This window comes from Cnephaeus nilssonii (genome assembly GCF_951640355.1).
Source record: "Cnephaeus nilssonii genome assembly, chromosome: 10".
In the NCBI taxonomy this organism is placed as follows: Eukaryota; Metazoa; Chordata; class Mammalia; order Chiroptera; family Vespertilionidae; genus Cnephaeus; species Cnephaeus nilssonii.
The window spans coordinates 68,124,820-68,140,671 of NC_137081.1; the positions used below are offsets into that span (position 1 = coordinate 68,124,820).

Genomic DNA, 15,852 nt, shown 5'->3' on the forward strand with positions numbered 1-15,852 from the left:
ATAAAACCACAGCGAATGCGGTGAAGTCATGTCGTATTTATAGTACAACATTTTATAGTAAACACTCCATGTCACTAAGCTAATAAAATTGTCAATTGCAGATCTATTTTATAAGTTTTTATGGAGTATCCAAAGTGCATGGTGCAAGATGTCTCTTTCAAATGCAATATAGATATGCTTTGGGGTGTGTGTGCTTCTGCTGCTTTTTAAAATTTCTCATCTTTTTAGTAAAAAAAAAAAAAAAAACTATTTAAAATCAGAAAGAGTACCTGGCTTTCATTGAGTAAGAATAAAAATGCTACAACATGAAAGGTATTAATTCTATTTTCCTGACATGGTTGAGCCATTACGTTATGAAAATGTTATTTCCCATTTAACTAAACCATTAGGGGTGACTGCTATTTTTTCAACAAGTGTTTAGAGAGCGTGTGTCCTGTGCTTCGTCTGCAGTGGTGAACTATGACAATGTAGTGGACACGGGCTCCGAAACAGATGAGGAGGACAAGCTTCAAATTGCCGAGGAGGACGGGCTGGCAAACCCTCTGGACCAGGAGAGGAGTCCAGCTGGCGTGCCCAACCATGAGTCCTCCCCGCACGTGAGCCAAGCTCTGCTGCCCAGAGAGGAAGAGGAAGATGAGATAAGGGAGGGCGGAGTGGAACATACCTGGCACAGCAGCGACATTCTGCAAGCCTCTGTAGATGGTCCAGGTAAGTGTCAGAAACGACTTGGCCCCGGCCGGTGCCATCTTACACTAATCTTTCCTACCTCGTGGACCGGCCGCAACCAGATAATTAAAATATTTCTTCCCATGGCCCTCGCAGCGTAGAGATACCAAAGCTGGCGACAGATTATGAAGTGATAGCAGTGTTATCACATTTCAGCACTGACACCTTAGGAAGGGGTTATGTTTCGGTGCTGGTGCAAGTTGCATACACGAGCTGCCTTAGACACGCACCGCACGCAGCACCTGCACCAGGTGTGTAATGCGCGAGCCACATAGCATGGTCCAGATCTGTGCTTTCAGGATAGAACTTGGAAGCCACGTAAGCACTCACAACCGACATGATTTTGAAAGTTTTGTGTGGAAATGGTGTAGCAATATCAACTAAAGAGCTGCCAGTTTAATGTTGTTGCAGTGTCTGTCTGACACCTCCTGTTCTAATCCAACCGTCTAATCATTCTCCTTTGTGAGGTGTGAATGTGATTTCACACTTTTACCTGGTCAGGTAGCTTTTTTATTGTTTAACAGCTAAGCACTGGATAATGATGCCCAGCTATTTGGTGGGAATCTCTGGGGAAGTAAAAGTGGCCCAAGGCCAGTTTAATAAAAATAAGGTAAATTATGTTCAAACTAAAACTTCGTTTGCCACTGGGCGAATGGAAATGACTTGGTCTAAGCTCACTTAGGATGGAGCATCACTAAGGTGTGAAATGATTAGCAAAAGAGAATTGGTCTCAGTCCCCTGAATTCCCTCTGCTCATCTTTACTTGGGAAGGTGGCCTATAAAAAATTTTTTTAAATGAGTCCTAATTCACCATTGTGTCTCCTTAATCTCAATTCCCAGCACCCAGAGAAAGCTAGCATGGTTTACCCCACCTTGTTTTTTCTTTGCAATAAAAATAACAGCAGTTTTTTATAGATAGGTGAGGTGAGGGGGAAGGGAAGTAGGCGCAAGTCTACCTATTGCATTGCCAACTGTAATAGAAAATTAAAATAAAGAGCCTACCTATGTGCTAGTGTGATGTCGCAGACTATAAAAATTGAACATAGGCAGAGGAATTGTTTGGTATTCTGGAAGGAGGAAAATAAAAGCACTTCCACTAACCAAAGAAAATTAAATGTGAAGGGGAGGAAAAAAAAAAAAAACACAGAAGAAAAGACTGATGGCAGTGTGAGTGCGGTGTATTTGTTTTCTCGTTGTCCTAATATACGGTGCCAAGTTTTGTACTCTTTCTGTTTCCAATTTTGCTTTCGGTGAAGGTTTCTCGAATCTCAGCAATCCCACACATAAACATTTATCGTTATATCCATTAAGTCTTAAGGTTTTAGATTTTCAACTATGAGGGAGAACTCAGCCAAAGATGCTTGAAAGATAAATACGTTTAATTAGGGGCAGAGGATGATCATTAAAGGAAGTCTGACTGCTGCAGAAGTCATTAACAATCTTAAATGAAATTTTTATTTTTATGATAGCCATTTACATGTATAATAAGAGCCAATGATTCTTGGGAGCAGTGTGACAGAAAAAGAGTGTGGCGAGAACTCATGTAAGACATACTATTTAAATGAGCTGGTGTTAGCTATTCATATTTGTTAATGAACTAGATATGCAGGGCTATAAGAATGAATGTTCTGATGCTTTAAATTTTAATATCTAGAAATCAAGGGTAAGGACCAATTACTCGAATTTCCAACCTTAAAGGAATAATTAATAACGATATAACAAATGTGCCGCTCCAAACTTCTAAAAAAAAAAAAAAGTTTAATTTAAAAAAATTAAGATCGGTAATTGAAAAACAGCCAAAACACCAATGTCAAGCTGTAGGTAGTGTGTGACTACGGCAGCTTTTCTGTGCTGGTCATGGATCACGATTCTAAATGTTTTAATATACCATAATCCATAGGAATGCCTTACGAACCCTGTTAGCACCTGTAGTAATGGTGCCTGAGATACAAATGGACAGGCTGTTCTTTGCTCTTACCTTTATGGTAAATAAACTAGCATTCTGGAGTCACAATAATTAAATAAAATGTAAATCCCTAATCTCATTGGGCTATTTGGACCCAGAAAGTTACCCGGCTATTACCTGTCTAGTTCTAATGATTAGTCGTGATTTATTGTCCTTTTCTTTTTTTTCTTTTTTATTGTTCCAAAAGTGGTGCCTTGATGTCTAATGAAAAGAAATTGGTCTTAAAACGCTACTCATTGTTTATCCTGACTCTTAGATAACACATATTTCTCCTGATAAAATATTTTTCTTATTTATTGTTCAAAATGCACACTACAGACAATAACTCTAATTCTGTTGCTGTTTTATTTAGTAGTGTTTTATCCCTGGTGCCTGGCTGTCTACCGTCCTACCTCAGCACATAGCTTCACTCTGAGATAAGCCCCTCTCCCTTGCTCCTGCTCCCTGGCTCTCTGTCCTTTGTCTGCAGGATGCAGGTTTTGAGCTGAAGAGCGCAGTGGAGTTCTAACTGTGCCTTTCCGGTTCCAGCACAATCAGAGTTTTGTGTTTAGAATTGTCCTTGACATTCTTTTGTCCCACAATGGGGTGGACACAGTGTGCTGGAAACCATGACATCATTATCACTGACACAGACTTAAATAAATCACCTGCATCTTGGCCTCTTTCTGCTTATTCAAGGATTCTTCATCTTCAGGAAGAAAGTGCCCTTTATTTTTACAAACCTTCATCCCAAGGGTGACTGGAAAATGCAAACTTTTACAAGTGTTTTAAAAATAAATATACTATGTGGTTTCAGACACAGTGTGCTGAGTCAGAGGTGTCTTGGAAAATGTTTAAGGTTAGGCGTGAGGCGGAAAGACAGCCAGGACTGCCATTAATTCAGAGGGGATATTCCTAACCTCAGAATTACTTTTTTTTTTTTTTTCTGAGTACGGGTCACGTGAAACTTAATTAAACAGGCAGATACATGGTGTTTCAAATACATACCTGGAAAGGCATAGTGTTTCATTTTAATAAATTGAGCTTGGTATTTAAAAAAGAGTAGGTTGGTGCTCAGTAAATCGAAGCAAAGTGCATTCTAGGTAAAAAGTGACACCATTGCAGTTGCACCATCTTTGATAAAAAGAGGTTAAAGCTAAAGTTACTACAGAGCCCAGTAGACACAAATTGCCGACTACACATTTGTACACCCAGCATTTAATAATTTGGGAAGCAACCACCTACTGTAACTTCTCTTTACTTTTTCATAAGAAAATGACAATGAGGAAGGAAGTGCAGCAGAAATCTTGAACATTACCACTATTATGCAAAAAAAAAAAAATGCTGTTAACTGTTTTCCCCTCAGTGACTTGATCTCTCAGATGGAAAACTTATGATACTTCTGACTCGTAGCTACCAGAAATCACATGAGAAGAACGAGGAAGAAAGACACAAAAGCTATATTTATATCTAGTACTGAACTTCTGAGAAATACCTTAATTTCATTCCTTGCAGCGACTGATAAAAATATCAGATGAGGGAGCCTTTCAACCGATCAATTATTACAATTGATAATACAATATTGCTATATATTGAACTTCTACATGTTTTATGCAAAATGTCTCTGTGAAAATAGACCTTCAATAAGAGACAAATCCAGGGCCAAGAATAAATTTAAAGTGATTGTACAGTTTAAACAAATACCATTCAAATGTTCTGACTGTTATATGTTCAGTGCCATTAAATTAGCATCTATTTATTTTACCTATCAAGCCCATGATTTTTCAGTTCTGAAACCAGAAACAGACAAGCTGCAGGGTACTAATTGTAAAACATATATTCTAATTTGGCCGTAACATTTGCTAGAACTTGTTCCTTTATCAAATGATTGCGACTAAAATGTGATGAGCAAAGGATGATTAGAATAAATTCAGGAACTCAGAGACCCGTTTATAGAGTTTCTCTTGTTTTAAGTACAATAATTATCACTGGGAAATATTTATACTGGATCGTGTTTGGTTCTCATTAGTACTGTTGTTGTCAAGATACAATTTTTTTAAAGTCCATGTTTCATTTACATATTTGGAGGATTTTGAACTGGCCACTGTCCTTCTCTGCCCTCTCACATAAACTACAATTTGGTAGGCAGAAAAGTCAAGAAACCTCCTGTTTTTCACACTCTTCCTATTAAAAAATATTGCAATTTTAGAAAATGGCCTTTTATCATGTATGCGTCTTCAACTTTAATGTTACATATCTTCATCTTCATCAGAACATTGAGCTGTTTTTCTATCTGTATGTTTTCCTCAAAAATGACTCTGATTATCTCCTGGGGCATAAATAAGGAAGGGAGATATTTGCAGAGGGGTAAGGAAAGGAATAAGGAAGGCATGATTTTGAAGGTTATATAAAACAGTGAAACAGGTGTTTTCAATGCTTGTCTTATAAACTGGGCATTTTGAGTTTCGATATGTGGAATTAGATTTTAAAAAAATATATGCATGTGTAGGTTAGTGCCATACAAAGGGGAGACAAGTATGAAAATAAAATAAGAAATCCTGACTTGCCTCTAACCATCCAGGGTTACTAGAGGCATAGCAGCTAGCATGGCTCTTTGTAAGTACAAATACTAGTTGCTTTTGACTCTTATTGAAAAAATAATATCTTTCCCCCTGTTTGTCACTAGAACTGCCACCAGAAGAAAAGCCCTTCATTTGCCCCAAATAAGCACCTCTGTTTTTCACAGCTTGCAGTAATGCTTAAAGTAAATAAGTTCTTGTGCAGCTAGCACTATTGGATTCATTCAATTGCCTGAACAAAGCTATTGTTTAGAGGTTTACAACAAGCCTTTTCTCTGTTTCCTTTCAAAGACTCTTCCTTGTTCCTGTGGTTGGCATGCTTAGTATAGTAAGCCTTTTTACAATTTTCAAATGCTAAAGATAATTTTCCCCCACAGAAGAAATGAAGGAAGACTATGACACTATGGGGCCGGAAGCCATGATCCAGACCACAATTAACAATGGTACAGGTAAGTGAAGTTGACCGCACGAAGCTCACATTTGCCCTGTGTCATGTGGATTTAGCGAGTTGGGGAAAGAAGCACTGACCCTTCCATCTGTAATTCCATGCTTTCACAGTCAAATTAGACATTGCACGTCTCCTGTTTTGTTGCAAATCAGAACTCTCTATGTTTTGGTATTTTATTCAGCAAATATATCTTAAACCCCTCATTTTCCTATGAACGTTGAGAAAGGTGAACTGGATGAATAAAAACCCTTTCAAATCATGAGTTTGGCAAATTTCTGTAATTTTTACTTTAAAAGATTGCACAGATAATTTTAAAATCAGAATATAATATGCCTCATCTAGCCACCACTTGATATTTGTCATTCAGGATTCAAATGATACAGTGTAATTTTGTTTGTAAAATGTGTTGTTGTTGTTTTTCAGAAAGATAAACCAAATTTCCATGAACATTGCTCACAAAAAATTGGTCATCTGAGTTCCTTTTTAGTCTTTCTTTACTTTTAATGCTCAGTGCCCTCTAACACTTCCAAATAATATTTTCTAAGCAAAGGTTTTATAAAGAAAAACTGACAGTTTTACTTCTTTTTAGTGGAGCTAAAAAAAAAAAGACAGTGGGCAGGTAGTAAGTGGTATTTTGTTTTCCTGGGCTACTGCTGTCGGATGGTCTCCAGACAACTGTCAAAGTCCATGTTCTGTCCCCCAACAGCATCTTCTCTCACATTCTCACAGCGCCAGTGCAAATTTACATAGACTTACTGTGTTTATCTCTTTTCCTGAATAAGGCGAATTATTGTTGGTGTTTCAAACAGCCCTTCACACTACCATTACAAATATTAGCATAGTGCCCCGTATTAATGTTCTCTTCCAAAACAACACCAAAAAGTAAAATAAAATCACATAACTACTTCCACTCAAATCACCGATCGAAAAAAGTTACGGTTTTATGAAGTTTCAGAAATGTGAATAATTAAGGTTATATTCATATTTCTCTTATGTTGATGAACATCATAATAAACTGCTCAGGCTGTGCTTCTATTTAGAATGCTTTTATTAATAACTTACAAGGTACTAATTCACTTTCTTGGGTATAAAATAAGAAAAATAATGAAAATCTAGTTACAAAAATAAAACTGCACAATATGGGATTTTGGAAAAAGTATAGAATCCTAATTTTTAGGTGCAGCTCTGGCAATAACTAGCTTCTGACCTTGGGCAAGTCAGTTACCCTCTTTGGAATTCACTCTCTACACCTGAAAAATAAATAGATTGAACTAGTTGCTTCTTAAGAGTGTTTCTAGTTTCAATAGTCTCTGTTGCAGGGGTACCCTCACCATGTAAGATAGAAACAGGACAAAATAACTTTATATAAAAGCATCATAATAAATAACACAAATAAGATACTTTCTACAATGTCCCAACTCATGAGGTCAAATATGGATTCATGTTTCTTTTAAAAATAAATATTAACTTTCAACTTCAAGCATAAATAAATGCTAATTTTATTAACTTTATAGGCATTTAAAGTGTCACAAAAGTAAATTTATTCCACAAAGTGACAGTTTACTAGCTATTTACACACTAGCTTTAAGATGCCTTTTCTCATACTGCTTGCTACTCCTTATAGTTCATATGTATTCAGTCAATAAATAAATCAATAAGTATGCATTGACTGTCTTCTCTATGTTCACTGTTGTGGGTATGTGTGGTAGAAGAAGGGTCAGGCAGTCCAAGGCATGGTTATTATTTAATGTGGAAGATGAGACTAACACTCAAAAAATAATAATAGTGAAAATATGTGATAAATATGCAACAAATGTCAAGAACCATAATTATTTCAAATTATAGAAGTGAGAGAAAGCCCATCATGTTAGTATTTAGAAAAGGTTTTATGATGGTGCTGAAACTTGAACTAAGTACATTTTCCATAGGCATAGAGGAGTGAGGAAGAGCTTTCCAGCAAAGGAGGAGTATGTTAGCCAATGAAGGAAACTTCAATATTTATTCAGAAAATAGGAAAAGGATTTGGCCGGGTCCTAGGAGGCAATTCATGGAAATGAAGTGGACATTTTAAGTCGAAGCCAGCTAATGGAGAACACAAAGCAACAAACACAATTTGGGTCATGTTACACTACTGTGATTTATTTGGGGGAATAAACCATCTCGACGTCACTGTAGTCATTCAGGTGTAAAGTGATAAAAAGCTTGTCCTAGGGTGGTGACCGTGGTGAAATTAGCAACATGACTTCTTACGGATGGACCCATTGATCCTCTCAGTGATGGAGTCAAAATAGCTTCAAGATTACACTTTGTGTGTTTAGAATATGGCAATACCTGCTATTTCTAGATAAACAGGGGAAAAAAGATCCAATTTTGGGGAGAAGACCTTGAGCTGGTTTTTAGACACAAATAATTTCACATAAAAGTTAGACAAATATATAGGAGAAGATGAGAATGTCCACTGGAAATGAAGAATTGAAACCCAGGAAATCAGGGCTGGCTATAGATATTTGAGAGTCATGCAAATATATTCAGATAGTATTTAATATTTTGGGACTATGAGACTTACAATTGAGAGTGTGTTTATTGAAACAAGTAGAAAGTTGAGGACAGGGTTCCTGGTGGGTAGAAAGAAAAGTCAAATTCATTGAAAGAAAAAAGATTTTAAGAGAGAAGAATTATGAAATATTCAGAAGGCAAAAAAAAAAAAAAAAGAAAGTTTCAAAAGGGAGAGAATGGTCAATTCAATCAAAAGTCTCAAATAACTACAATTGTGAAAGAATGCTGAGCAAATACAACAAACTTGGTAACTGGGAATTTACTGCTGATCCTCAGTTTATAACTCAGCCCTGTTAGAGAATAAATACATATCTCTTCCCAACTATAAGTTACTATTTCTTCGACTAGCATCTTTTTAGATGCTAACTACATGGGAAATTGAAATAAGACATGTTTTCTGGTTGAAATTACTTATTAATGAACCATATATTTCTCTTCATCCAAGTCCTTCTGATGAGGGTCCCGCTGACCTTCTCTAGCCATCCCAACTTAACTGATATCTTCCTCAATGAACTCTTATAGAACAAATCAGCTAACCTTTCCATAGAGGCTGTAGTGTGCTGCTAATTAATATATTGTCTTTTCCAAATTAGATTGCAAACTCTAAAAGCCTGGATTGTTTCTTAGGCTACCACATTGTCTGTAAGTGTGCCTTAAAATTCATAGGCTTTCAATAAATGTTTTTATTAATGAATGAATACGGACCTGTTTAATGTCAGATTCCATTTTTCTTTTCTAATCAAAGCAGAACCAGTAGACACTGGAATAGATACATTTTTTTAAAAGTTGCTCTAACCAGTTTGGCTCAGTGGTTGGAGAGTCAGCCCACTGACTGAAGGGTCCCAGGACACATACCTTGGTTGCAGGCTCGATCCTTGGCCCCTGTTGGGGCACGTACAGGAGGCAACCAATCGACGTGTCTCTCCCAGATCGATGTTTCTCTCTCATATCGATGTTTTTCTATCTGTGTCTCTCCCCCTCCCTTCCACTCTGTATAAAAATCAGTGGGGAAAAAATATCCTAGAGTGAGGATTAACAACAACAAAAGTTAAGCATTTTTTCTGATAAAAATTTGTTATTAACTGGAATAACTTTTAGAGGGATGACAAAGACAATGTCTCTAATATTTCTCTCTGAATACTCATCACACAAAATTCATTCCTAACTAAATGTAAAGAAAAGACCTCTGAAGTTCTTCCTCAATTTTACAAATCTACTAAATAGTAAAGTTTAACTTTATATAAATAAAGTAATCTTTTAGAATCTAAAAGCATCTCCTTCATAATATATTCTGCTGAGTTTAAATCTGTAAGAAGAAGTGGGAAGGTTTAGTTGAATTGAATCACAGAATTCTAAAATTAAAAGTTACACTCCAGAACAATTCCTTAACTGTAATTTGATAGTTGAGGAAACTAGGGGAAAAAAAACCACAACATGCCACATAGCTAACTGATGGCAGATTTGGAAATAAATCTAAATAACCAGACATTTTCTTTAGCCTCAAAAGGGTTCCCACCACTCTGAGGAGCTGATGCTGCTAGAAACGATGGCATCATCTTTGACATTTACCTACTTTGTCTAAGTTGTCATTAAACACTATGAATTCTACCGTCACACTATCATACATCACTTGTATAATTTTAAATCCTCATCTTTCATTTGAGCTATTATAATATCTTGCTTACTGGACCCCCTGTTTTCAATTCCTAGTTTCTTTAATACCTTCTTCACCCTAGCAAAGTTAGTTAGAAGTTGTTTTTGTGACACTTAGGGCAGATGGATAATTGTAACTCATCCCCCATTCCATTTCGGACTCAACCTTGAATGGTTCTCCATTGCTTTCAGAATGAGTAGGCTTTTTGAGCTGAGCTGCCCTGCCCCCTCCCATGATCTAACCCCATCTCGCCTTTAATACCACTTCCCAGAATATGCCCCAGCTCGGAAAGGTTGTTTGCCTTTGCCGGTGGTTTTCCTTCAACCTAGGAAGCCACTCATTCTTTCTTAGCCTGGGAGCTTTCTTAGCCTGACAGCATCACACACCCTCTTAAAGGCCATTTGCACCATCTCCATCTTATCGTCTCCAACTCAGGATTAACCATTCATTCCCTTGAGAGTCTTCTTATAGGATCTATTTCATTCTCTCTCATATTATATTTAGTCACCTGCAGGTATGTTTCTCCTCACTAAATTGTAAGCTACGTGAGGGCAGGAGTGGTATGGGGTTTTGGTTGCTTTATTACCATAAATCCTAGAATGGTCTAGGTCAGAAGTTTTGAAGAAATGAGGGAGCACATGAGAGAAACAACACTTGCTTTCCCTTTCACCTTTTCAAGTTGACATCTTTTTGACCCCTCGTCTGAAATAACTAACCAGGCAGTTTCATCTCTCATTATTCTAGTCTCCCAAACAAGAAACTCCTCCGTTACATTTGATTGCTCTCTAGCCTTCTTGCACTCCTCTATTTCTCAGTTCACATTTTTCCAATAATTCTTTTCTCATCATCTAAATGTCCTTCTTAGTCTCCTTAATTCTTACTTATCGGGCAAAATCCACATTCTTCTCTGGTATTAAGTGCCGTTCATTTCATACCAATAATGTTTCATTCTTATCAGACCAAGTCCTCGGTAATATCCAGAAAGAATCACATTTATGCCGACCTGAATCTCTACCCATGCTTTTCCTTGACACGATAATCTCTCTCTCCCTTTCCCTCCAGTCATCCAAATTCTCCCCACCTGTCAGGGCCAACTCACATCCCATTTCCTTCATGTGGTCATCCTTGAACACCCAAACCACACCAATCTCTTCCTCTCTGAAACCCCACCACCCTCAGGTGCACATGACTAATTTGGGCATGCTGCATTGTTCCTCTTTACTAGTATGTTGTTTCCACCTCTTTCACCTAGTTAATTTCATGAGGATAAAGCAATTCCTTTAGCTGTAAAGTAGAGGTAGATTATAATGATACCTAACTCATAGGATTGATTGTTGAGGTGATTAAATACATAATCTACACTAATAAAAGAGTAAGATGCAAATTGACCGTACCTTTGCAACACCCACCAGCCAATCAGGAGTGAGCATGCAAATTAACCCAACAAAGATGGCAGGTTAATTTGCATATGCAGGTCCCCAGTGGCCGGGGCAGGACACAGGCGTTCTGCACCGCCCCAGCCGCTCTGGGCCTCGGGGCAGCATTGGAAGGTGGAAAGGCAGCTCCGGGCTGGAGCGAAAAGCCAGGGGAAGGAAGGCCCATTCTTGCATGAATCTTCGTGCATTGGGCCTCTAGTATATATACATACATATATATATATATATATATATATATATATATATATATATATATATATATGTGTGTATATATGTATATATGTATATACATATTAAAAGTGCCCCCCAAAATATTTGCTTTAAGAAGGAAACTATTAAAGGAAACATCGGGCCTCTAGTATATATATATATGTATATATGTATGTATATATATATGTATGTATATATGTGTATATATGTATATATGTGTATATATGTATATACATATTAAAAGTGCCCCCCAAAATATTTGCTTTAAGAAGAAAACTATTCCCTGTTTCCCTCAAAGTGCCCAGTTCAGCAGTGAATACACATGGTACACATTATGACTGATAACATGAATAAATGAATGAACAAGTAATTGGTGGAGAAGAAATGGACTCTGAGAAGGAAGCCCCAGTAGGGGAAGGCATTCCCTGTGCAGGGAATTAAGTCCAGTATCTTCAGGGTGAAACCAGGATTTAAGTTCCTAATGTCAACTTGTTAAAGGCAAAGGACAACATCCTAGGGTATTACTACTTTTGACAACAAAGTTAGATTAGCAGCATAGCAAAATTGATTTATAACAACATAAAGCATTGCAAACTCTGATTTATATTAATAATTTTTCACATTTCATTTAATGTTTCTACATTTGTTTTAATATTTTAAAAATGAAAGAAATTGTATGTTTTAACACATAAGACAAAGCATATATTTTCACAAGAAACCTTACATCTTTCTGATGTTAATCGGATTCAAATTCAGAATGAAATTATTAGAAGTAGAAGTTTTAAGAGTGTGTGAAAAAACTGTTTTCCAAGAAGATTAGAGAAATGGAAAAACTTAGGAGCATTATAAACACGAGTTTGCCTGAGAGCTAGTAGTAACAAGGATCTATGGTAGGTACATGGTGATCATTAGCATTAATGCTGTTTCACGTGCATTTCAAGACCCAAATAGGCCCCTGTTGTTTCCTCTTTGAAAGTGTGGAAGTTATATTTACTCAGACAATCTACTACTCTAGTTATAAAGGGCTATTAATAACCACCTGCATCGTTGCTTCCTTTGCTGGGAAAAGAAAAACACCTTGCATGTAGAAACTGGGCAAAGCCAATTTAGGTCTCCATTCTTAATCTTACATAATGCAAGAGAATTATTATCCAAGAAGTCACTACATATATTGACTCTAAATATAGTCATTAAACATGCTTCCAATATTTTAAGAATAATGTATACCTGCTTTTACTTATGAAAGACAAATGTTGTTTTGGGGTACTCCAGATTCTAGAGTCAGATAAACTACATTTGAATTTTGTCTCTACCAATTACTTGTTACATGAACTTGAATATATAATAAGCCTTCATTTCTACATCACTGAAGTGAAAATAATGATTCCCTGTGTACAAAGTCTCATTGCAGGGATAAAGTGGCAGAGCATTTTTAAAGTACTTAATACGAAGCCTACCATATACTAGATGCTCACTTGTTTTGTTTTGTTTTTGCCTGTTTGCATGTACAAGTAAGATTTAAACTACATTATTCATTAAGAAATACTGTAAATGCATTCTGAACTGTTTTCTCCCTTCACATTGGTTCCTCACAGACTCCTTCTCTAGGAAACAAAAATACACTATTTAACAAAGTTAGAGTGGAAGGACTAACTGTCAATTTTAAGAGCCTTTGCCAATTAAATTCCTTTGACATCTTGGAAAAATACCCAGACAAGTTTTAGTACAAGTTTCCTTTCACTGTCCTCACAATGCATTTGAGGTTAAAATATGAAGATTAAGAAGAAATAACTTAATTTTCTATCTAACATCATCTTTAACTAGCATCCTTTTTTTAAATGTGGAAGAGGGTTTGGTAGTCTTTATAATGTTTGTGTATAATGATGATGAAAGCTATCAGAGATTTTCCTTTACTTGGTCACTGATTAGCATCAGGAATCACATTTTTTTCTTCCTGTCCTGGATAACAGTCAATAAACAAAGAATAAAATGTTTGTCACTTGTTAATAACCACTAAAATACTTAGATTCATCCTCTTTAGTCAGAGTATTTGTTTTGTGCAGAATTTGAACTGAGGCTTAAGAAAGAAACTTTAAGGAAATAGAAAATCTAATTCCAGTCCTTAAGGAATGAAAAATCTAGTGTCAATAGAAAAAACTAAAACCATAATGACAGAAAGGCAACATTTACAAATCCTCGTTAGCTACTCAGATCACTAGTCACTTATGGAGACCCTACTAAGTGCAAGGCATTTTGTTAGGCATCATGAAAGATACAATGAATAACCACTGTCATTAACCACGGCCCTCACGATTGTTTTTAGATGCCTGGCACCAATATGCATGTTGGGAGCCTTCTTCAGAAAGGCACGCATGCGTTTTTTATGATGAAATGCTTATACTCCATTACATTCAATTGGATGAATAAAACAATGATGGATGAATAAGAAATGTTTAACACAATGTTAGACATACTAAATGTATAATGATTGCTAGCCATTCTTCTTATTAATTATTTTAATACTGTATGGATTAATATGTTTATTTGAAACCCAACAAGCTATGTAAGTTCGGGTGAAAAGTGTTCCATATTGCAAAGGGCTTCTGACAAGAGTATAAGATCAATTATTGGGGACATGAAGACATGAGGTTGTAAATTTTAGGGAAGATTCTCTTCAGGACAAAGGCTTGTTGAACATGCCTCTGCAAATGAGAGCAAGAAAGAAAGGCTGAAAATGTGAGACTGGGTGAAAGATGGAGTAGGTTATCAGAAGAGCTGTGAGGGTATAGCTCTAGAAGGTAGCCTTGGCTATGGGAAGAGACACATGTTTAGCAATAAGATTTAAAAAGAAAGGAAGAATAATGGCAGAGAGATTTTGGTTGAATTTAAGGTAGTTTAGGGAATTCACATCATATGAGTTGCATTCTTTGAAGTAAGTAGGAAAAGAACTCATCAGTTGACAGACAGTAAGGGAATGAGAGAAGGGTTGGAATCTTGAGTGAAAATGTAGAGTAGTTGCTGTGGACAATGTATGGAGATTCAATTATCATCATAAAAGAGTATCCTATTTTGATAACATAGACTGAAATAAGTCAATACAATTATTAAAGTTTCTTTAGACATTTTGGATACTGTAAGGGCAGGGAAAATGAGCTAGATTTTAATTTGTCAGGTAAGAATGTAAGAATAGAAGACAGGAATGGAAGTGATTTCAGGCTCCAAGGTGAACTGAGACAAGTATAAAATCAGAATGGATGAAATAGACTGGGGGACTTGTCAGGGCCTGATTATCACAATGAAGTACCTGTTTCAGGGAATGAGGAATTAGATGATGGAAAAGGACAAATAATTGAAATCAGAGATTGAAAGTGTCAAGTTTCGGTTTATAGATACGGAATTGTCCCAGGGTTAGCCTAGTACCAAGGTGTGCCCATCCATGTTGTTGGACTAGAGAAAGTCAAAGCATTATGAAGTCAGGATTCCCCATGGACTATCTTTTGAGTAATGAAGTTTTCCAAAATGACAATAATGGCAGCCTGGGGTAAATATAATACTAGGACGAGTGTCATTTTACTAGAGCTATACAGGTAGTGTTATAAAACATAATGGAGAAAATGGATGACTTAAACTTCAAAATATATGATTAGAGATTAGAGGCTTTTTGAGGGTAGAGGTTAAGTTTGCTCTTCTCCGTATTTCCTCTCATAGGCACCGTGTTCACATAGCCTTGGTGGTTGATAAACAGGGTTATTTGTTGAATTAATGAATAAGTGAATAAACAAATAGATGATGAACAAATTAATAAAATAGGAACACTGGTTTGAAAGGTTAATGTGAATTAAGGAGTATGTTGACCCACCTTCTTTGCTCTTTGTGAGAAGATAGATGAAAGCAGGAGTAGTAGCTCAGTTGGCAAGGCTGTGAGGGATGGGAAATTATCAAGAGATGACACAGTTTCATTCATTGGAAGAAGTGGAATGCATAGAGGAAGATATCATTAAGAATGTGGGAGGCTAAACAAGTAATATGCGAGATGGGAAAGCAAAATGAACCGTGAATAAAGTCTCTAATCCTAAGTTAAACTTGAGATACTTTTATTTACTATAACCATAATAGTTAATACAAATTCACCTTTGCAAGGTGCTTCATGAAGTTACTCTGTATTGAGTGCCCTTATAAACATGATTAAAAATAAGAAAAGTCCAAATTAGGAAAATTTATAATTCTTAAATATTAAATGGAAATTTTAAATAAGCATCTCAAATGGAGAATTTGAAGTACTTTTATGATGTTTTTGC

The 15,852-nt window shown here is 36.4% G+C and overlaps 1 protein-coding gene across 5 annotated transcripts in view; it reads left to right on the plus strand.

Moving 5' to 3' along the window:
* ZEB2 (zinc finger E-box binding homeobox 2) overlaps window positions 1-15,852 on the plus strand; it is a 134,782-nt gene that overhangs the window by 89,497 nt on the left and 29,433 nt on the right. For all 5 annotated transcript variants that reach the window (XM_079783251.1, XM_079783253.1, XM_079783255.1 and 2 more), the window contains exons 3-4: window positions 451-708; window positions 5,628-5,699. In XM_079783251.1, coding sequence (XP_079639377.1) covers window positions 451-708; window positions 5,628-5,699 — 330 coding nt within the window. The remainder of the gene's footprint in view (window positions 1-450; window positions 709-5,627; window positions 5,700-15,852) is intronic.